Source organism: Mus musculus, chromosome 14, assembly GCF_000001635.26.
Source record: "Mus musculus strain C57BL/6J chromosome 14, GRCm38.p6 C57BL/6J".
Classification (NCBI taxonomy): domain Eukaryota; kingdom Metazoa; phylum Chordata; class Mammalia; order Rodentia; family Muridae; genus Mus; species Mus musculus.
Window position 1 is genome coordinate 57,830,388 of NC_000080.6, and position 23,979 is coordinate 57,854,366.

The 23,979-nt window shown below is 41.2% G+C and overlaps 1 protein-coding gene and 1 pseudogene across 13 annotated transcripts in view; both read right to left on the reverse strand.

Moving 5' to 3' along the window:
- Positions 1 to 675: 675 nt before the first annotated feature.
- Gm22738 lies at positions 676 to 822 on the reverse strand (annotated as a pseudogene).
- Positions 823 to 2,314: 1,492 nt separating this feature from the next.
- Positions 2,315 to 23,979, reverse strand: part of Zdhhc20 (zinc finger, DHHC domain containing 20) — a 58,130-nt gene continuing 36,465 nt past the window's right edge. Inside the window, exons 8-15 of one of the 13 annotated variants that reach the window (XR_003950906.1) lie at positions 19,758 to 19,793; positions 16,534 to 16,675; positions 12,801 to 12,927; positions 10,442 to 10,531; positions 9,164 to 9,208; positions 8,703 to 8,818; positions 7,204 to 7,280; positions 2,387 to 6,259 (exon numbers count right to left, since the gene is read on the reverse strand). Coding sequence is in view for 8 of the 13 variants with exons in the window: in NM_001360097.1 (NP_001347026.1) it covers positions 7,243 to 7,280; positions 8,703 to 8,818; positions 10,442 to 10,531; positions 12,801 to 12,927; positions 16,534 to 16,675; positions 19,758 to 19,793 (549 nt within the window). In the remaining 5 variants the exon portion in view is untranslated. Of the gene's footprint in view, positions 6,260 to 7,203; positions 7,281 to 8,702; positions 8,819 to 9,163; positions 9,209 to 10,441; positions 10,532 to 12,800; positions 12,928 to 16,533; positions 16,676 to 19,757; positions 19,794 to 23,979 lie in introns of all 13 variants that reach the window. The other 12 variants (NM_001360097.1, XR_003950907.1, XR_001781165.2 and 9 more) reach the window with 12 other exon arrangements.

Sequence of the window (23,979 nt, forward strand, 5' to 3'; positions counted from 1 at the left end):
TTTTGTTGTTTTGGTTTTTTGAGACAGGGTTTCTCTGCATAGCCCTAGCTGTCCTGGAACTCACTTTGTAGACCAGGCTGGCCTCGAACTCAGAAATCCACCTGCCTCTGCCTCCCGAGTGCTGGGATTAAAGGTGTGCGCCACCACACCCGGCTATCAATGCTTAAGTCTTCATATACTCAAAATGTTTTCCTTTGATTACTACCATAACAATTTAGCTAATTTTTGGACTATTTATTACATTTGTGTGTTTACACATGCACAAGCTACTGTGCACATTTGGCTTCCTGAAACCAAACCCAGGATTTCAGCTTGGAGGCAACTGCCTTTACTTCAGAGCTATCTTGCTGGCCTAGACGTTTTAAAATAACCGAAAGCCCTGTAGAATGTATGGGCTATGTGAAAAAGGCAGTGTCTCCTCACAGGTCGCTCAATGGTCTAGCATCTTGTCACCATTGATACAGACCAAGACCAATTTTTTTTTTTAAACCAACATAGGCACCTGGTAGAAGAGTATAAAAAGAAGTGGCAGCTCTCAACTCGAAGCTCTCTTAGGGGTTGGTCAAGCATGTTTTAGACACATCACACAAACAGTAGTGGAGTCAGACACACAGCACTTCAGTCTTTTGTGGCTTCTAACAGTACTGTAGAGGTTTCTTTTTTCCTTTTAGGGGAGACAATGCATTACCACAAATTTCAAATCCGAGTTTCACACATTTGAGGAAACTGCAGGGGTCAGCACATACAGATGGCAATGGATAAGCCTCACCTTGGGAAAACCATCTTCATGATCATGGTAAAAACTCTCTGCCAGATAAGTATATGTAATGAATATTCTTATGAAGTACAACTCCTGAAGATAAGAAAGAACTAAAGAATGACCACTGCCAAACCTATCTGCTCTGCCAAGACTACTAAAGGCACTAAAACATTAAACTCTGACCCTTTAAAATTATTTTTAATTGTGTGTTGTGTGTGTGGGCATATGCACATACTGAGGCCAGGTGTTGGATCCCCCTGAGCTGGAATCACAGTCACCATTATAGGTGCTGGTAGCTGACTCCTCCCACCTGGAGGTGCAGTATGTGCTCTTAATCAACCACAGAGCACTCTCTCTAGCTCCTGGTTAATATATTTGAAGTTAGAGGTATTTAAGACACCACCAAAGAAAAAAACTAATGGACATGAAATTCATTAGTCCCTTTCTGACTTTTCAGAGTTTATTTTATGGGAGGCTACTACAGCAAAACAAAAATTCAAGAGTCTATCTGCAGTTGATTGGAGCCAAGTAACAGTACAGCAACAGGAAAACAGTAATAGAAACTTAGTACGGTGGAGGTACTAAGGGTGTCAGCCTGTGATGAAGGGAGGCCAGGTAGCTACAGGATGAAGGGTGAAATGTAGCCTGGGTGGGGCATCGAGCAGAAATACCACATAAAAGCTATTAGGGAGTTGGATAGTTGGCTGAGTGCTCAGGAGTGTGCTTCCCACTGTTCCAGAGGAACACTGAGTGGCTCCCAACTGCCTTTAACTCTAGCTTCATGGATTCCAGGGCACTGAGAGACACTTTCTCATAAGAGGCTTGGGATGGGGATCCCCAATAAATCTTAAACAACAATACAAAATGAAAAACCATTAGGTGAGAGTTGTGAACACAAGGTCAAAGAACTATTAAATAACCATAAAGACCATGGCATCAAAGAGTTGCTGTCTTTGTGCATTTTGGGATATCACCTAATGGTCTCAACCATGTAGCCCTGGCTTTCCTGGAACTTTTTATGTAGACCAGATTAGGTTCAACTCACAGACATCCTCCTGCCTCTGCTTCTTATAGTTGTGCACCACCAAGAGTGGCCTGAGACAGTGTACTTCTGCACCAGAGAAGGTGTTCATCTATGTGGGTCTCTCTATTGGTTCTTACAGGTTCTTGAGTTTTTGTTTTTGTTTTGGCTTTTTGAGACAAGGTTTCTCTGTATAGCCTGGCTGTTCGGTAAAAGCCCAATTAAACCTTTTAGGTTTTGAATAAAATTTTAAACTACAATTTAACTGTCTCAGAGTTTCCAAAAATTAATAAGCTCTGCAACTAAACCAGCAGTTCTCAACCTGGGGGTCATGACCCTTCACAGAGGTTGCCTAAGACCATGAAAAAACCAGATTTTTATGTTATAATTCATAACAATAGCAAAATTAGTTATGAAGCAGCAACAAAAACAATTTTATGGTTGGGGGTCACCACAACATGATAAACTAGAGGGTCACAGCATTAGGAAAGCTGAGAACCACTGAACTAAACAACACCTGTAACAGATTTCCATGCGGATCAAAATGACAATTATTTTCTCATTTGACAAATATAATGGCAACAAAACCATTAAAAAACAAGACAATATCTTTATCTGTTTATTAATAAAGTAATTATGGTTTCTGAAAAAAAAAAGTTGTAAAATGCACACATAGTAATGTAGGTTAGGCCATCCAAAATACAGAGACAAGAGTCACTGGTCATAGTCCAGGTTCACATAATGAGAAATAAATAGAAGGCTATGCTACTGATAAGACAACTAAGGCAAACTATATTTCAAACTTGTTTATAGAAAAACATATTAAATATCACCTTAAATAGTATCCATCTTTTCTTTTAAATGGGCATAGGCTTGTCTGTAATCATGTACAAATATAATAAACTAACAGCTTCCTTAGCTCCTTAATACAAATACAATTCCTTGCTTTACGTAACTCAAGAAAATAATATAGCATGAAGTCATTAGAAAAATATGGACCTTTCTGAATCTCTATTGTATTTTAAATTTGAATTTAAAAATACAGCTTGATCATATGAAACATGAATTTCAGATTTACATCTCATTTGTACTTTTACGTATGTTCTTACTAGTTTGACTGAAATGCAAAAATATGATTTCTTAATATCAGTTAAAAATACTTATCCACGCAAAAGTACTACTTTATAGAACAAGATGTAAGCGAAACGTAGTTTTGAGTTACTGCCTATCCAATGCCACAAATACACAGGCTCGAACACTAAGCCTGTATCAGTTTTGCTTCAGAGAGAATTAGAGATCTCTTGACTCATTTCAAGCATTCCTGTAAACAGTCAAAATTTGCTATCTGTAAGAATTAAAATTCAAGTAAAGACCATATATTTAAGCTAACTTGTTATGCTTTAAACACATTGAGTCATAACTATGTAAAAAGTTTTTTAAAAATCATTCTTTTATGAAGACAAAACTCAACTTTGTAAACATGTTCATGTCAATAGCTGGTACACTGCAGCTGCTTTGGTTGGCACAGTGACAGGGTCAGGTGCCGCAGGTACTCAACAGTCAAGTACCTCTGTACCCAGTAAACCAAGTCTCCTGTCTGATGTTTTTAATGGCAAGGGCAAGACCTGAAATTCAACTCCATTTTCTTCACAAATGTTCAAGTGTTTGAAATTTTGGCAAAGCTCTGTTTCAATGTAGTCCCCCCCTGATAGCAGACGCAATGCCAGTTCACATACTAAACAGCCAGCCTTCCCTGATTCCCATGCTGGTCCCTTGCTGGTCCCTAATGAGCGGCCACTGACACGTATGAACAGCTTCAGCTCGGGCCAGGGATGTAGCTCAGTGGTAGGGGACTTGCCTAGTATGCAGAAGGCCCTGGATTTGATTCCCAGCACTAAAATGAAACAAAACCGAAACAACAAAAGGCAGCTAAATATTTTAGAATGTGGCAAAAAGCTGGCTATAAAGGCTACCAAAGTGGAAAACTAGAAATGGTTTTACTCTGCTAATAAACAAATGATAAGAACTCAGAAATTTGATACTTCTACGTAATAGTATGTTAAAGGGGCAAACTATGCCAGGTGCATGCAAATCCCTTGGTATAAATATAGAAACACTGAAATACTAGAATATTTCTGAAAGTAGCATGCACACTACCAAATTGAAGTTGTATTTCTGGTTAGTAATTGATCTTCGTTTCCTCTCGGGCTGTTTAGCACAGGCTTCATGCAGCACAGGCTGCTGGTGGTGCTGAGAGTGAGCTAGACCAACCTGATTCACACTCCCAAGTGCTGAGACGGCCAGCAGGCGCCAGCATGCCTAGCAGTAACTGCTATCTCTTAAGTCACTGTTTTTATAGAATGAAAGTCAAAAGAGCTGAAATGAAGAGGAATTCATACTACATACAACTTTAAACCATGGTGCCAAAGCTGACTCACTCCTTTGGTCCAAAGGGAAAGTTACTTAAGATTCATAATTAGTGCAGTCAATGGGAATTCAGTAAACTTCCCAAATCGCAAAGTTAGAACAGCAGCGATCTTGATTTATGCAGGATTTGGAAATCACAGCGCTATCTTTAGTATAATATTTGATATTCAGAGGACTTGACAGCTACTTGGTGGGTAAATAAAAAGCAAGGTTATCTGCAAACTTCAGCACTGGGTAATGTTGGGAGTCCTATAGTCCAACTCCTGCAGGATGCCTTCTCCACAGTCCTATTGTGCACACAGACACTGCATAGCCACATCCTAGACAGCAGCACATCAGAGACGTCTCTCTGCTGGTCCACCTCAAGCAATCATTTGGGATTGTTTCATTTCTTTCTTTCTTTCTTTCTTTCTTTCTTTCTTTCTTTCTTTCTTTTTTTCTTTCTTTTTTTTTTGGTTTTTCAAGACTGGGTTTCTCTGTGTAGCCCTGGCTGTCCTGGAACTCACTCTGTAGACCAGGCCGGCCTCGAACTCAGAAATCCACCTGCCTCTGCCTCCCAAGTGCTGGGATTAAAGGCGTGCGCCACCACGCCTGGCGTTTGTTTCTTTGATAAACGGTATAAACCAAAAATAGCATCTCTACATTGCCTTTTGACAGACCAGTGGACTAATCTCCTCAATACAGCCATTTCTATTAAAGCCACTAGACGCTAAAAACGTACTATCTTTTAAAGAGTCTATGTGCACCATAGTGCACATGTAAATGCCAGAGGACAATGTGTGGGAGTTAGGTATCTTCTTCCAGAATGTGGCTGATGTCAGGTTGTAGGTCTGAGGGCAAGGGCCTTTATCTACTGAGACATTTCTCCAGCCCAAGCCTGGGACGTCGTGGTTTTGTTTTACATATTTCATCCTTATCTGAACTGCATTTGAGTTGCTGTTGACTCGGCTACAGGATTCCTGTAAACGACCACAGTAATTTTTAGACATTGCCTAAATGAAATCCTATTTAATAGCATGTTGTAGTCTATATACTTTTAGGGATGAAAATTTGTTTACTTGTTTATAATACTCCTTCTTTCATTCTCTTTTTTTCTAGTCACTCCCACCTATTCATATATGTGTTAGGTCTTTGGATAGCACGTGAACCTCTGTGCTTCCCTGCCCATAAAAACTTCCCTTGAACACTCAACAACTAGTAATTAAAGAGCAGAGAATACCAACGTGTAGTTGTTTCCTACCATGTTTCCTTTGAGCCTTGGGCTCACACTACACCACATGGCTGTATTATTCTGTGTTTTAGATACGGTCTCTATGCAACCAATGCTAGACTCAAAATCACAGAATATTACCTCAGCCTTCTGAATGCTGGGATTATAGGCATGTGCCACTTGGCTTTTAAAAGTACTAATTAGAAGTATTAATGCTTCTAACTAAACCTTCACTGAATTATATTAATATCTTCAATGTTCTAAATGATTATATTTAGGTACCTGAATCCTTCTTTGAGTGTTATTTTATAGCCAATAATTAAAAAATCTTTATTAAAATGTTGAAAAGTATAAAACAGTAATTATAAATTAGTAAACATCTAATAAAAAAAGCGGTATTTCTTTCCCTTATACAGCACAAGAATCAGTGATTTGGGCATCATTTTTAGCCCCCGTTTTCCCTAGGTATACTTCACCACAGACAACTTTTTAGTTTGTGTTTTTGGGGTGAAAATTTATGTGGATACTAAGAAATAGCTCTAATGTTGTAACTCAGATGTTTAAAATACATATGGCATGTTAACACGTGACGATAGCATTGTAAAACAGGTGTTATTTCCAAAGGAAAATTAAGTCACTTTTGAGCTGTGAGGCAATGTCACACAAATGGACACTAAAAATTAAGGCATCTTTCCGCTCTGCAGTGCTTCTGTGGATCCATCAAACTGTACAAACATTTCCTTTTAAAAATATATCTTCTGTTACACTTCAAGTATTTCATTCCATCCATCATTTTCTTGCAAATAAAATTGAAAATAGTCCAAAATGTGTTTTTATATACCTACAAAAGACAGAAATTGAATTATTAGCTAAAAGCCAATTTTTTATTTCCTAAGAGCCCTGTGGATAAACAAGTTAGGAATCAAATTCTTGAGTTCTACACTATAACAATACAGCCTCCAGTTAGCAGTGAAGAAGGGAACGAGCAAGCTTCCTACTTGCCCTCAGCGCGGCCTGCCTGCCTGCCTGCTTGGACACCTCACATTGGCCTATCGCTAGACAAACTTTAGTTGGGGACTCTCTGGCTACATAAGCAGTACAGGATGCAGGACTCACTGGCTGGTAACTTTAGCTCCAAGTGCCTGGGATGGACAGGAGTGTGCTCAATATGTAGACCCTGCAAGCAAGCTTCTCTTCATAGTGTAGCCAATTCTGCCAGATGTGAGACTTGGAGCCCCTGGCCCTGGAGCCTGGATCTCAATCTGTCATTGGCCTTGGGCCCTGTCTCTATCATTGCATAGGCTCTGAGTCCTTGTCCTGACCTCATGATAAGCCTAGAGTGCAGGATGCAGACGTCACATTTGGAAGACCAGAGATGAGATCCTCTGGGAAAAAATAAAAGTAGCCAGGATGAAGGGGCTCAGTATGTGTTGTTCTGGGCCATGGGTCTGAGACAATACTTTGTTGCTGTGTCTTACAAAACTATCATCAATAAATCCAGAAGCCTGCTGTCAGCCTTTAATCTCCACTTGAGCAAACGCCTTCAAATAACGACAAACCACTCTTTTTCATTATCAACTAGTTTTTTCATTAATCCACCAACAAACTGTTAGTAACACTGTGTTAGAAGTAATTAGGAAAATTAGATTTTTGGAAGAAGTCATATTTGGAGTCATAGGACAGAACTGCTTGATTTGGGTATCATAGTTGAAAAAAATTAAAATTTGTTTTGAGATGAAATATGCAAATAAACTACATTTGCCAAAGGATATTATATTGTCTTACCTTGCACTCATCAAATGGTTAGTTATGAACAAGTAGTACTCAATTTTCTATTTCCACTGTAACATGGTTATTTGTCCCTGTAAACATATAATTAATTATAAGACAGAAGTATTAAGTTTCTAGCGAAATGCTGAGCTTATTGCATTAAAATAACATGTGAGTATAAAGAGGTAGAACGCAGGTGTCAGTGCAGTGTTAGAGCTCATCAGCTGTCCTTCTGCTTGCTGTGTGAACTTGTAAGATGCTCAGGATGTTAAGCAGCTGTGATTAAGAAATCCAGGAAACACCTCTCCCCATTACCTTACCTAGGAGCTGACTAATCTTAAAGACCCTACAACACTGACTAACAGATTCCCTGTAGTTCTTTATGTGGTGTTTCTGACACTAGGTTCTCACTTTGTGTGGCCCACTTTGGTCTTGAATCCATGGAAATCCTTCAGTTCAGCTTTTGAGTACAGTGATACAAGGGTGTGCCACCAAGATTGGTAAGGGAAAAGTTCTAAATGCTTCTCAAAGCTCTAGTGAGTCCTTGCCCTCTGCACAAGGATCAGAGGCGTTCAGACAGTTCATAGGATACTTCCTGAAGTCACTGTGAGCTGATGTGAGTATCTCAAACTGTTTCCTATAATGCACACCGATTACTGACGGCCATATAACCACTGGAATCAAGAAGCACCTGAGATAGCCTGAGACAGGATTTGGACTTGTCGTGGGAGGTAAGTGGTCAGATGATACTGCAAACTCAGTTCTGACCAGAGAGTCTACTTAGTCTGAGCAGCCGTTCTACACTGCACTCACACTTCACAAAGCGAGTCGGTAAGAAAGGCTAAAGTCTTGTCCACAATATTCTGTAAAGACTACAAAGCTCCCTACATTCTTAGGAAAGGTTTCACAAGGAGTCAAGGCTTGTGTAGAAATGGTGATCCTCTTGCCTCATCCTCCCAAGAACTAGAATTATCGGCTTGTGCCATCACACCCAGTTAAGTACGATGCTTTTCTTCTTTCCTTCCTTCCTTCTTTCTTTCTTTCTTTCTTTTTTTTTTTTTTTTTTTTTTGAGACAGGGTTCCTCTGTGTAGCCCTGGCTGTCCTGGAGCTCACTCTGTAGACCAGGCTGGCCTGGAACTCAGAAATCTGCCTGCCTCCGCCTGCTGGGATTAAAGGCGTGCTCCACCACTGCCCGGCGAGTACAATGCTTTTCAAAAATTGTTTTCAACTAAGTATATACTAGAACACTAAAAGAAAAAGTTCTTAAAATACTATTCAGATTAGCCAATGCCAAGCTAACTTTCTTTATAGACTGGTACAGAAACGAGTGTCTGGGAAACAGGCTGACTGAATGGAGAGCAGAGTACAATTAGCCACTGTGCCTCCGCCCCTTTCCCAACAAATCTCGGGCATGCAGCTTCTCAGGTTCCTAAGTTCCGTTTTCTCAGTTTTGGTTTTCTACTGTATTTGTTTAATCTGGTGACTTTCCTGTGAACCAGATGAGAATTAGTACCTGATTTGGTGACTCCTTCTTCAGCTCCATTCTCTAGCCACTGAGATTCACTGTCCAATAAGCGGTTTTTTGATTCACTAAGTGGTTTGATAGGAAAAGGTTGATTTGAGCCAATACTGAAAAAGGAGCAGACAATTTAGTGAATAGTTTAATGCTCAATTAAGGATATTTAATAATTAATAAGCAGCAAATTAGTATTCCTTCTCTGAAATATGTGAGGGCCACTCATGAGATCTTAGCACTCTGAAAAGGCTCTCTCCAAGAGAAAATGCCCACAACCCCCACCCCAATGATGGCTCTCTGGGCCCAAAAGTGTATATTCCAGCACTGCCAAAGAAACCAGTTAGACTGAAAACCAGCTTCCGAGGCTGGTGGGAAGGGCTTGTAACACTTGTTAATCGGGAGCTGTAGTAGCACAAGGACAGGTGAAGAGCTATGTCTGTGGCCCGTACAAAAGTTACCTGTCATCTCCCAAGTTTTCTGCTTTCTACCTCTGCAGTTTAGATCTAAGGGGAAAAAATGATTCAGTGATTTATCGTAGACTTATTATTCTAACTAAGAGATCCAGGGAAGAGGGAATGGAGGAAGGAAAGAGGAAACGCATGGGCAGGTGCTTATGGGACAGACTCTCTGCTGGTGCTTTATACACCAGCTCCACCCTCGAAACCCAAGGCAAGGAAACGGCTCTCATCATCCTTGGTCTCCAGACAGACAGACTCGAGTGACTCAGACCCACAGTGAATGCTGTGACAGACCCACAGTGAATGCTGTGACAGACCCACAGTGAATGCTGTGACTCGAGTGACTCAGACCCACAGTGAATGCTGTGACAGACCCACAGTGAATGCTGTGACAGACCCACAGTGAATGCTGTGACTCGAGTGACTCAGACCCACAGTGAATGCTGTGACTCGAGTGACTCAGACCCACAGTGAATGCTGTGACTCGAGTGACTCAGACCCACAGTGAATGCTGTGACTCGAGTGACTCAGACCCACAGTGAATGCTGTGACTCGAGTGACTCAGACCCACAGTGAATGCTGTGACTCGAGTGACTCAGACCCACAGTGAATGCTGTGACTCGAGTGACTCAGACCCACAGTGAATGCTGTGACTCGAGTGACTTAGACCCACAGTGAATGCTGGAGCTGAAGGGCCAAAAGCTTTGGTGCAGCGCTAAGTCGCCTGCTGATGTCAGCATCCTATGGCGCTTAATGCCCTCTTTCTCCTTTCATTTTTGTTGTGTTGAAATATGAATTTATGAATCAATTTTCCTGATATACAACTATGTTAAGAAATTTCCTTTGAGTAAGAAAACATTTATACTTTCAAAATTCTCATTACTTATTCTGATGTAATTAAAATCTAGTTATCAAAATTTATGATTATTAGAATAATGGCAGTGGTTGTTAAAATTTTCTTTTCAAAAATTCAACTTGGTATAAGCCAATATAATGAGATCTTAAAGGGTATCTTCTTAGGATGAAGACATAGTATATTTACTGGCTTCCTGGTTTTCCCAGACACTACAGATATGCTCTGCTCCACTTGTGTTTGAGTTGTTCAAAGATTTATACTAAGAATATCAGGCACCTAACATATCAGTCCTCTGTTAATAGATTTTTTTTGTCCCTTTTTCTGTCTGCTTCCTAGAGTGCTACTGTTTGTGTATGACTCATTCATGTACAACACAGACATTAGGTTGTTTTATAATGAATATTGGAATCTTGGAAACACACCTTCTGACGTAGTCACTCTGGTTTGCAACAGAAGCTTGTTCTGGATCCATCCCCACAAGGCGAGCTGGAAAACTGCAACCATCACCCAAACTGTACAATGAAAAATAGTCATTATTTTTGTACTCACTTAACAACAAAGGTTCAATTTAAGATTTGCTTTTCAGAGGCATGATAGAAATACATTACTAAAATGTGTCAAGTCAGAGATCAAATCCCAAGATTTCTAAGTTTAGAAGTTACTGCTTGAAGACAGCCTTTTCTCTTATAACTCACATGTACTTAGAATCAGTGTCTTTAATGCTGATTAAGATCACAATGCGGGTTAAGAGCACTGCCTGCTCCTCTATAGCACCCAGTTCAATTCTTAGCACCCACATGGCACAACTATAGCTATCTCCAGTTCCAGGGGATCTGATACCATTTTCTCACCCCTGTAGACACCAGGAACACACATGACACATATATACACACATATAAAAACTCAGTAGGTATTTGACAACAAAAAGGAGAACCCACTCCAATTATAAATTTACTGCTCACAGAAAATATCCTAATAACCAGATAGCGTGCATTTCATTCAACGGGAGTAGAAAACTTCACTGAAAACAGGAAACAATAAAGCACACCCAAAGAGTGGACTTGAATATATAGTAATAAGGTTTACAGAAAATGAAACACACACATACATGCAGCAGCAGACAGTATCACAGAGCTGTGGGAAGCAGCTCCAGATAGGGCCAGGAGGAATCCCTAAAGTGGGGAGGAGACCCAAGAGACACTGCTAGCAGTTCCTCTCTACTGGTGAGAATTTCAAAGCCAGGGACAGATTCACCCAGCTGGGCATGTGTGCAAACCTATAATCCCAACGCTGGGGAGACCAATGGACAGATCGGAACTCAAGGCTAGTTTAGCTAGGGAAAAAAAAACCACAAACCAAAAGAAAACCAAACTAAAAAAACAAAGAAACAAAACAAATAGACAACAAAACAAAACAAAACAAAACACCCCCCCAACCCTAACTTCAAGTAATCCCAAACAAAATAAGTCTTTTAAAAAGCTACACTAAATTTTATCACAATTAAGATTTTGTGATTAACAAAAAGTAGTGATTAGGCCGGGCATGGTGGTGCACGCCTTTAATCCCAGCATTTGGGAGGCAGAGGCAGGCGGATTTCTGAGTTCAAGGCCAGCATGGTCTACAAAGTGAGTTTCAGGAGAGCCAGGGCTACACAGAGAAACCCTGTTTCAAAAAACCACAAAGTATGTGAAGAAGGCATATGAAGTATAAAAAAAAAAAAAAAAAAAAAAAGTGATTATATCTGTCAGCAGAAAATAAGGCAAGCCGGAAGACAGTAAAGCAGCATGTAGGGGTCTACACCAAAATAAAAATAAAAAATAAAAATGAAGGCAAGAAAGCCATTTTCAGATAGAAAAGCCCCTACAATTGCCCTGCCCTCCTTTAGAGTCAGGGTCTGACTATGATTATATAACTCAGACTGGCGTCCAACTCCTGACGAGCCTCCTGCAGTGGGAGCTTCCACCCAGCACACCTACAGATCTCAGCGTTAGGACTAGGGTTAGTACATATATCATTTAACCTCAGGTAAAACCAATTAAGTGTTCAGACTTTAGGAAAGCAGAGCTATGTTGGATGTGGTGGGCCAGGCCTTTCTACATGCCCTCTGGAGGCAGACAGTGTATCTTTGTGAGTTCCAGACCAGACAGGGCAACATAGTGATACTCTTGCCTCATATTTTAAAAAGAAAAGGTCTGGAGAGATGGCTCTGAGGTTAGAGAACTCCTCCAGGGGTCCTGAGTTTATTCCCCAGCAACCACATAGTGGCTCACAACCATCTAGATTGAGATCTGGTGCCCTTTTCTGGCACGCAGGTGTACATGCAGATAGAGTACCCATACATAAAACAAACCTTTAAAAAAAGAGAGAGCTGGGCAGTGGTGGTGCACGCCTTTAATCCCAGAACTTGAGAGGCAGATGCAGGTGGATTTCCGAGTTTGAGGCCAGCCTGGTCTACAGAGTGAGTTCCAGGACAGCCAGGGCTACACAGAGAAACCCTGTCTCAAACGCCCCCTGCGCCCCAAAAAAGAGAAAAAAAAAAGAGAGAACACCTATACACACACTTTATTTCTGTTCTGTAATCTATAAAAACATATATCCCTAAAAGTGATTTAATTTCATTTTGAAGAGCTTTTTAAAAGTTATTTCTATTTTTCTACTCTCCATTCAAATGTATACTTATTGTACCTAATTTTTAAAAAAGCAAATATATAATTTTATGTATACTTAAAATATTTATCTAGAGGCAGAGGCTACCACTGAGCCCTACATTTTGTAACTTACCTTGAGAATATTGGAACTAGCCAATATTTCTTTTCATCACCAAAGACTTGTCTCCAATTTTTACTGCATCCAAGAGAGAAACCATTTCCATCTATTCCATAAGAAAACATAGGTGCACGAAATGATTCTGTTTAAAAAAAGGAAAAAAAAAACTAAACTCAAGCATGTATACATACATGAATAAATCTTGTGTATTTAAACTTATGAAGGAAATGAGAAATAGTAACTTCTTGCCAATGTTTTTGACATAGACAACTATAAACATTGTGGTAACAGAAGTAACAAGGAATGATAAACATCTGAAATGGCAAATTATCCCAATCTGATTGTTACATTCTAGATATCTCAGCATATACACAATTATGTTAATTAACATAAAATCTACTTTAAAAAAGATAAATTTGACTTACTTGATGAAAATATATTTTAACCCTCCAAAATGAAAGGCCCAAATAATTACCTAAGTTACATTTATTTGTTTATAAATAAATCAATAACTAAATAACTAGGGTCTCTCTGTGTAGCTCTAGCTATCTTGGAACCCACTATGTAGACCAAGCTAGCCTTGAACCTACAAAAATGCACCTGCTTCTGCCTCCCAAGTGCTGAACTTAAAGGTGTGGGCTGCCATGCCCAGCCATACACTGTCTGGAAAAAAGCAGTCCTTGAACATTATACTTTAGGTTTATTCTATTTTATGGTGCTAGGAACTGAGCCCTTGCACATGCCAGTCAAGTGCTCTCCCGCTGAGCTAGATACCTAGCCTTTAGTAAAGATATTTTACTTCACTTGATTTATTGTATTTCAATTTATTTTTAAGGCACTGGAACTTGTTGACTTTAAAAAAAAATTTTTTTTAATATTTATTATTATATCTAAGTATACTGTAGCGGTCTTCAGACACACCAGAAGAGGGCGTCAGATCTCATTATGGGTGGTTGTGAACCACCATGTGGTTGCTGGGATTTGAACTCAGGACCTTCAGAAGGGCAGTCAGTGCTCTTAACCTTTTTTTTTTTTTTTAACCTATTCATTTTACATCCTGCTCACTGCTCCCCTCCCAGTCACCCCCTCCCACAATCCTTCCTTCCCTTCTACTCTGAGGGGGATGGGTGGGCTGGATATCTCCCCCACCCTGACACTTCAAGTGTCTATGATCTGGGCACTTCCTCTCTGACTGAGTCCAGGCAAGGCAGCCCAGCTAGTAGAACATACCCCACATGCAGGCAACAGCTTTTGGGAGAGCCCCCATTCCAGTTCAGTTGTTCAAGACCCACATGAAGACCAAGCTGCACATCTACATATGAGCGGGGAGGCCTAGGTCCAACTCTATGTTTTCTGGTTGGTAGTTCAGACTCTGAGAGCCCCAAAGTCCCCGGTTAGGTGATTCTGTTGTCTTCCTGTGGAGTTCCTATCCAATTTGAGGTGGCAATCCTTTCTCCTATTCTTCCATAAGAGTCCCCAAGCTCCCTCCACTGTTTGGCTGTGGATGTCTGTATCTGTCTGAGTCAGCTGCTGGGTGGAGCCTCTCGGAGGATAACATGCTCCTGTCAGTATGGTTCAGGAGTCTGATGGAGTCTGATGCAGAAGAGGCAGCGGGAGAATGGGAACTTGTTCACTCTTTATTGGTGAACTTCCTATATATTCCTAACAACACAGGTACTTGGATTTATTTGTTTGGATTAGGTAGAATTTCTACAAATCTAGTCTAGCAAAACCTACATTTACTAAGCACTGAGAATCCTGTGCCCTTGTGAGTACAGAAGTAAAGGCAGCCAGTCTTGTAGGAGGACAGAGGCTGTGTGTCCTGGGGTAAGGGTAGCTTAGGTGAAGATGGGAGGAATGGAGTTCAGAATGCTTAGAAAATGGGACAAAAGAGGGAGATTACAGACCACTGCTTCAAGCTTTAGTGTAAAGAGATCCAGAGTGAGGTCTAGGCAAATACTGATATCACAAGAAAAGCTGTACTTTGTTTTTTAAGACAAAGCCCTTCAGCATCTTACAAGCTGACAGGATGGAACCAGACTGACAGTATAGAACAGCCAATAAAAGCAGGGCAATCTAGAGGAAAAGACAGAGTCTTAGACAGAGTTCTAAGATAAATCTTGCAGGAAGGCTGGCACTCATGGGTGGGAAAGATATGTATAGAAGGCAAGAAAGGTGAGAAGATGGGAGATTGCTTGTGGCTTCTCAACATTTTTCTCTGAAGGACTCAAAATAGTAAGAATAGAATAGAGAAAATCAGGTGGTGGCGCACACCTTTAGTCCCAGCACTTGGGAGGCAGAGGCAGGTAGATCTCTGATTTTCAAGCCAGCCTGGTCTACAGAATGAGTTCCAGGACAACCAGGGCTACAACGAGAAGCCCAGTCTTGAAAATCCAACCCCATCTTCCCCTCACCAAAGAAAATCTAGATTTCTAAGGAAAACAGCCGAGGAGGAGGCCGACTGACCTTACCACCAGTGTTTCTACCCTCAGTTAGGTCATCTTTGTTTTTTTTGTTTCTGACAGTCTTAGCCTGGCCTTGATCTCACTGTGGCTGAACTAGACTATACAAAAATATCAGATTATATTACATTGGATTGGAATTAATGATACTCTTTGAAACAGTGCTTATTTCTATAATTTTGGAAGTATATGCACATAGGCTAACTCATGACATAAACTGGTTTCTCTCTCTCTCTCTCTCTCTCTCTCTCTCTCTCACACACACACAGTCACACACTCACACACACACACACACACACACACACACACGTCACTGAACACATGTGGAGGTCAGAGGACAATTGGTGGGAGTCGGCTCTCTTTTCCTCTCTCATGTGTGTTCTTCAGACTGAACTCAGATCATCACCAAGCACGGCACACAGCAGACACCATTACCTATCAGCCATCACTCCAGCTTTGTACTTTTATTTTAAAAATTAGAAAAAAAGGAAAAGAAAAAATGCAGCAACAAAAATACCATATGTACTAAATTTCACCAAAAAATGAAACAAAAATGGAAGATGTATAGTAGTGGTTCAATGAAAATGGCCCCCACAGACTCACAGGGTATGGCACTGTTGGAAGTGTGGTCTTAGGGAAAGTTTTTCACAGAGGGCAGGCTTTAAGGTCTCAGAGGCTCAGAGTAGGCCCAGTGTTGTTCTCTCTTCCAATCCAGGCATAGAATTCTCAGCTATGTCTGCCTATGCGCCGCCATGCTTTCTGCTAAAACAATAACGAACTAAATCTCTGAAACTGTAAACTAGCCCCAATTTCATGTTTTCCTTTATAAAAGTTGCTGTGGTCATGGTGTCTCTTCACAGCAACAGAAATTCTAAGTCAACCTTTAGAACATATGCCAGTCAGGCTGTGTCTGTGGGGTCAAGAATACACAGGAGTATGCTGCTCTGTCCAAGCAAGAAAACAAACTGAGGATTTAAAATGGTTTGGGTCTGAGAGTGAACTACCTTAACACATGAGAATCTGTCTATCATTCAGAATAATAGCTTTTACTTATAATGTATAAACCATAAACTTTGCTATATAACACATTACTGAAGTCCTATACATACAGTCACTCCTGCACTTCTCTTCAACACCAGCCTTACACACCCACTGTTCCCAACACAGTCAAGTTTAAGCACACTATTACTCTTCATCTCTTTATCACCTACTACCATCTTTCTATACATTCAATCCACATTCATTTGTGGTCATTTAAAAAGCAACATATACTTTAGTCTATTTACCTATTGTCGTTCTATTTTTTCCAACCAGCCAGCAATGGTAGCTAAATAGTGAGAGCACACTGACGAAGAACATTGCAGACACAAAAAAAAGGAACAGTACGTGGAACTTTGCGCTGGGGAAATTTAAAACTGTTGGTTCATTCTGAGGAAAGAAGAAAGAAGGGTTAATTGTAAGGATACTGAATCTCTAAAGTGCAACTTATTCTGGTTCTTCATAAAGACTGATTCCGCCAAAAAAAAAAAAAAAAAAGAAAAAAAAAGTCATACCTGAAGAGTAATAAAATAAGACCATGTTTTCTGAAACAATGACTACAGAAGCAAACAATGGGTCCATCATAGCAGGCTGAGCCCATAAACACTCCAGTAATTTATAAACTGTCCCTAGGGGCTGGAGAGACAGCTCAGGGTTAAGAGCACTGACTGTTCTTCCCAGCACTACATGGCATCTTACCACTGTCTGCAATTCCAGTCCTAGGAGATCCAACACCCTCTTCTGACCTCTGGGGGCACCAGGCATGTACTTACATGGTACACAGATATAAAGGCAGGCAAATATCCACCCATACACATATTTATTTATTAATATAAAGTAAATAAGTAAATAAATAATTTAAAGTCATTAAACACCTAATAATTCAGCCATAAAATGAGAAGATGGACTCTTTCCCTAGCAATTTTTTTTGACACCCTATATACATATTCAGATTTCCCTCAACATCCAGAGGAACATGAGTACTTCCATTTCCTTTATTATATATGCATTAAAAACAAGTGGAATGTGATATATTCAGTTCTACTTCTGCGTGTCTCTCCTCCAAGCTGCCCCTGTTCTTAGATGTGCTGATGCCCACCTTCTCAACCTTGTTTCTTTTTCTCGGGAGTCTGTGTAGGTAACTGTCATTTGTAAGAGTTGCCATAAGGTATTGAAGAATGAACAGTTTCTGTCATTCCTTCTTACAGAAATATGGCTAGGAAGAAGCCTTCAAATATTTGCTCTTAAAATAAAACCATAAAAGGGCTGGAGGTATGGTTCAGTCAGAAAAAAATGTTTGCCTAGTATTCATGGAGTCCTAGGTTCAGCCCCTAGCAAGACAGGAAACTGGACATGGTGGTGCATCCCTGTAGTTCTAGTACTCAAGAATAAGAAGCAGGAGGACCAGCCGGGCGTGGTGGGACACACCTTTAATCCCAGCACTTGGGAGGCAGAGGCAGGCTACACAAAGAAACCCTGTCTCAAAAAACACCAAAAAAAAAAAAAAAAAAGAAGCAGGAGGACCAGAAGTTCAAGGTCTTCTTTGACTGTACAGTAAATTCAAGGTCATCTTGGGACACACGAGACTGTCTCAAAACCTGTAGCCTCCCCCAGCCTGAAGCGGTCTGGTACAGACCTTGTTGCCACTGAGGTGGGGCCACCTGCAGTGCAGCTTTCCGACTTGGCTGGCTTCTTTTGAAGTGACAACTGCCCTGCTCTTCTTCAAGATGCTGCTACCCTCAGAGAGGCTGAACCTGTCTTCCTGAGACATTCCTGAATAAGCAACAGCATGGCGACAAAGCACCAAGGACTCGGGGCGGGCGCGGGGGACCTTCCCCCTTTTAAGCACAGTCTCTTAGTAAACTCTCGGGCCTTGATCAGAGAAAACTTGTCTTGGCCGTATTATTTCTCTCACAGTCTAGTCTCTTTCAGCCCCAGCCTGCCTTCCAGAAATACCCGGTTCATGTAGGCCGAGGCATACTACAACAAAAACTGTATTGGCAGGTCTCCTAGGCTTTCACAACAGGTCGCCCTACTTAATTTAAAAACTAGTTAATGGGCTAGGTATGGTACCACATACCTTTAATGCCAGCACTTGGGAGGCAGAGGCAGGACAACTTCTGTGAGTCTGAGGCACTTTGGAATGTATCCTGATCTACATATTAGGATAGCCAGGAGTACAAGGAGAGAGACCCTATCTCAAAAAGGGGGCGGGGTTGAGGGTAACTACAACAGACTGGAGAGATGACTTCTTTTTAAGAAAAAAAAAAGGGGGGGGGCTCTGACTGTGCTCTTCCAGAGGTCTTGAGTACAATTCCCAGCAGCCACATGGTGGCTCACAATCATCTGTAATGGATCTGATGCCCTCTTCTGGTGTGTCGAGAGAGCAATGGTGTGTACTCATATGAATAAATAAATCTTAAAAAAGAAAAAAAAAAAAAAAAGAGTTCTGGCTGCTTTTCCAGAGGTTCTCAGCACCTACCTCAATGGTCCACAACTACTTACAACTCTAGCTCAAAAGATCTGTCTATGGGCTGGGTGTGGTGGTGCACACCTTTAATCCCAGCACTTGGGAGGCAGAGGCAGGTGGATTTCTGAGTTCCGGGCCAGCCTGGTCTACAGAGTGAGTTCCAGGACAGCCAGGGCTACACAGGGAAACCCTGTCTCGAAAAAAACAAAACAAACAAACAAAAAACCTGTCTATGGAATTCACTCACGCACGTGAGCCGTTTTATTTTTTTTAATTTCTGACCAAAGGGGCAGCAAGAAGGCTCAAGAGGTTAAAATATGCTTGTTCAAGCCCAACATCCCAAATTCTATCTCTAGAACCCATGTTTAAAGGAGAACTGGCTTCCAAACGTAACCTCTTACCTCCACACGTGTGCCTGCATGCATGTACACACATCATACGCACAACTATAATTTAAAATTTTTAATTTAAAACAAAAAGTGTTTAACAAAGGAGTTAGAAAGCTAGGAGGGTATAGGTATTTTTTCTGGAAGCACTCACATAAGTAGTGGGAATGGCTACTCACACCCATGTAAAGGTCGGAGAGAGGCAGACCAAGAAAGCTCCCTAGTCAGAGAGCTTCTGCTTCAGTGGGAGGCCCTGACTCAAGGCACTAAAGTGCAAATGGAAGACATCCAATATGTCCTCCCACATGTGTGAGCACCTGCACACTCATGTGCATATACCACACACATAACACACTACACACAGACTTAACTGAAAATCTGTTAGTGTGTGTGTGTGTGTTGGAGATTGAATCTGTGGCCTCAAAAGCTGCATCACTGAACATCATTTCCCCCACAATCTTGCATTATTCTGATACCTCTCTTTTTTCCCCAGAGAAACCACTACACATTTAAAACACAGTAAATAGTCTATCTTGCCAATTGTAGAGCAAATTTTAATTATATACATTCACTCTGTAAAAGATTATGAGAATGTCATGGCAACAATGTGTTTTACCTTTGGGCAATTCTCTGTAGATTTCCTGCGGCAAAGCTTGTGCAAACAAAGACAATGCATTAAGAAAATTAAGTTATAAAATCCTTATCCTGGAAACTAAGCTTTATCAGCTGTGTGCATTTGGAAAGAATATAAGAAGCTGCCCTCTAATTTAGGATCTACATTTTCCCAAAAAGTAAGAAAAAACAAGTATAAACATTTCTCTCTTCAAGCACATCTCAGAGCCCCTCTAAACATGCACTTTCCCATCTAATTATAAAAGACACTCGTGTCTAAAAGAACTAATTAACATTTATGACATACATCTGTATGTAACTCTTGAACCTCTGGGTTCTTAGTGGTTCTAGAAATGAGACCTGATGACTCAGCAACTTCACTGCTGCCTGTCTCACTGGGGAGACAGTGGCAGCCTCTGACTCAGCTCAGCAACCAGAAGCTTTTACAAGTCATAGCATGTCACTTTTTCCCACTTTTCTGGAGACAGACAGACACAAGACGCACACTCACTCTTCTAACACCAGAGATCTCGAAGGTCCCTCTATCACTTAGCCCTACCAGAATCCTGGGCTTTCCCTTAGTATCCTTCCTGAGTTTAATTTAGTTATAAAAAGATCCCTAGGAGCTGGGTGGTGGTAGTGCACACCTTTAATCCCAGTACTTGGGAAGCAGAAGTAGGCAGATTTCTGAGTCTAGCCTGGCCTACAGTTGAGTTCCAGGACAAGAATACACAGAGAAAAGGTTCCCTGAGTGTAGCCAAGACACTCCAGTAACACCTATAGACTTAAAGCTCTTCCTTCCCTCAAACATCTACCAGTTCCCTTCTGCCTTGGTTCATATCTTCCCTTCACCGTGAGCCCCATCGTGTGCACTCACTCTAATATGCAATCTACTCTATTTCAAGTGCCCAGGTATGGGAAGGTAGATTGGCTGCTTAACCCCGAGGTCCAGTTTTCACCCTGTACTGAGAGTCCAGAAACTTTACCAACAGAGGCTTGTCTTTCTTACTCTCAAACAAAGATTGTTGTGAATAGCTCAGGGGCTAATTATATTTGATGTTAATTCTGTTCTCCAGTGAGTGGTTGTGAACAAGGAATGAGTCAGCACTCAGGTGATTTCCTGTAAACCTGCTTCCCACCTTAAGTTGTAAAATAAAGGAGAGCTGATGATTGGGCAGATAAAAGGGAAGGTGGAGTGGAAGGTGAAGAAAATGGAAGAGGGAGAGGACGTGGAGAAGGAGGAGGAAGACAAGTGGAGCAGAAGCACATGGCCTGGAGAAACTGCAAGTTCTAAGGGGTCTCATAGATGTGGAAGATGGCAGTGTAGCGGTAGATCTGCCCAATCTAGGTGCACAGGATGTATTCATATTAACTGAGTCGTGTTTTCATTGTCAGGGAATATTTGGGTTGGAGATTTACCTCAGCAAAAGATGTTTAAAACTTTGCATATTTTGGACACAATGTTTGTGACCTTGAATTTATCTGTATTAGCACTCTCCTGTCAGCCCTAAGTCTAAAAAAGTACACGTCAAAAACTACTCTTAAGATTTCATTTTGGTTTTAGAGGCAGGGTCTTACCATGTGGTTCTCTGGCTGGCCTACAACTTGCAATGGAAACCACATTAGCTTCAAGCGCACAGAAGCATGTTCTTTAAGAGTAGTAACTAAGCTAGTTCAGTTTTGTCTTACTAATTAAACTCTAGCAAAGTTTTCAACTTGGCTTCATCTTAAACTCTTCTAGATTACATCTTTCAAATAATGTAACTTAGCCACAAAATCACAAGCAACCATCACAAGGCTATCTACATGTAACCCTGGAGAACCCACATCCACACCTTGAGAGCGCGATGTGATTTCCTGACCATCTTTCACCACCAGTGCTTAACTGTAAAGCAGTGATTCTCAACCTTCCTGATATTGTAACCCTTTAATACAGTTCCTCATATTTATTGTGGTGATTCCCAAGCATAAAAGTATTTTTGTTGCTATGTTGTAACTATAGTTTTGCTAGTGTTATGAATCATAATGTAAATATCTGACTGATATCTGATATTCATGACCCACAGGTTGAGAACTGCTATTCTTATGCATGTATGTACTATATCTTCTCTCTACTCAGTAAACTCACTAACTCTGATTTGTCTGAAACTTGTTTCTGTGGAAGTCCACGAGGAAGCACTTTCTTTGGACAGTGCTAGGCTGCATCCCCTGATGCTGCTGAAGGGCCAAGGCCCAGATGCTCACAATCTATCCCTGAGCAGAAGCTGATCGGGTTCTTGTTTTTGAGACAAGGTCTCACATACAGTTCCAGCTACTCTGGAACTCAGTCTGTAGGCCAGACTGGCTTCAAACTCAGAGAGATCACCTGCTCTGCTTCCTGAGTGCTGGGATGAAAGGTGTGCAGAGGATGCCAGATGAAGTTTGCTCAAAGTCTAAAAACCCACATTTTTAAGGAATTGATTTTAATGAGTGGGTTTTGTGTACACCTATGTAAGAAAACCGTGTTCGTGACTTTAAGTGGATGTGAGCCAGCATGTAGATATGGGGTTCCCTCTGTAAGAGCAACAAGTGGTCTAAATCAATGAGCCATCTTCTTTCCAGGCTCCCTCAATTACAGTATTTTAGTAAAATCTCTAAAATATAAAGATATTTCCTAGACATAACTGTGTTCCATGACTCGGTGCTGTACACTGCTTTAACTGACAAGTGACCTTGAGAAGTACCTGGACTCTGCAATACAGCTCTGACCTTAAATTCCAGTTTTCTATGCTATGAAGTATGTGACCTTGGGTGCTACTTAATTTCTCCAATCTCAGCTTCTCACCCTGATAACTGCAGTAACAACAACCCTCTGTACAACCATGGCTCCTTCTCTTCTTGTACAGGCACTCTGGGATCTTGGTGCTTCACTGACTTGGACAGATACGGCCCTCACAAGCTGGCCAGTACTTAGACAAGAACTCATCACTCCAAGAGGGCAACTTTCATATGCTAATCAATCCAGAGCCTAAACTCCAAGCCTGCCATTCCTGTGGCCACTCCCACCAGGAAGCAGTATCCTCTAGTTTAGTCATCCAAGAATCCATTGAGATTATTCAAACTGGCTAATCCTAAAGCTTTTTAGACTCCAAAAGCTCTTGCACTCACCGATCCCCCTGAATAACCAACCACACTTCTACTAGGCCTTGTGTCTGTTCTCTTTGGGGCCTTTGAGTAATTATCTTCTCAGTAGCAATAGGCTCTAGCTCTGTGGGCCTCACCAGAGCTGGATAATAAGAAAACGCATATACATCTTAAAATTTTCCAGGTGTTAGAAATAGTATACATGGACATATTTGTATGCCACAGTTATTCCTCTGCCAAATCACGGTTTAACTGTGAAAATGTAAACAATAAAGGTGCGAGAAGGAAACAGTCTCATATCAGAGAGCAGCCAGAAACATGAACGAAAAGAGCTTAAAAATAGCAAACTTTGAGAAAAACAAAATGTGTTTAGAAGATACAAGCTAAACGTGAACGGAAACTTTTCAGCAAGAGTCAGAGGACGAGGAGTATCTTCAAGGAGCCAGTGCCAGGAAGACACTGAAGAATGTTAGGGGCATTGTACTGGCTGGCTTTGGGTCAACCTGACACAGCTGGAGTTATCACAGAGAAAGGAGCTTCAGGTGAGGAAATGCCTCCATGAGATTCAGCTGTGGGGCATTTTCTCAATTAGTGATCAAGGAGGGAGGGCCCCTTTGTGGCTGGCAGTCTTGGGTTCTATAAGAGAGCAGGCTGAGCAAGCCAGGGGAAGCAAGCCAGTAAGAAACATCCCTCCATGGCCTCTGCATCAGCTCCTGCTTCCTGACCTGCTTGAGTTACAGTCCTGACTTCCTTTAGCAACGAACAGTGGTTTGGAGATGTAAGCTGAATAAACCCTTTCCTCCCCAACTTGCTACTTGGTCATGATGTTTTGTCCAGGAATAGAAACCCTGACTACGATAGGCATGAACACTGTGGCTGCCTTTCACCCAGGAGATTTTGCTGTGCTATGTGGCAAAAGCTGTCTACAGCCTGGGCCCAGGCAAACCTGTCTCAGCCAACAGAGTACAGGTCTATAGATGCACAGTGGCTCCTGGTAGGAGAAACTGTGCCAATTTTAGTGCTGCCTAAATTATGAACTTTGTTTTTATCGCTGGAGATGTCTATATTTTACTAAAGAAAGTCTCATCTATACCAAGATCATG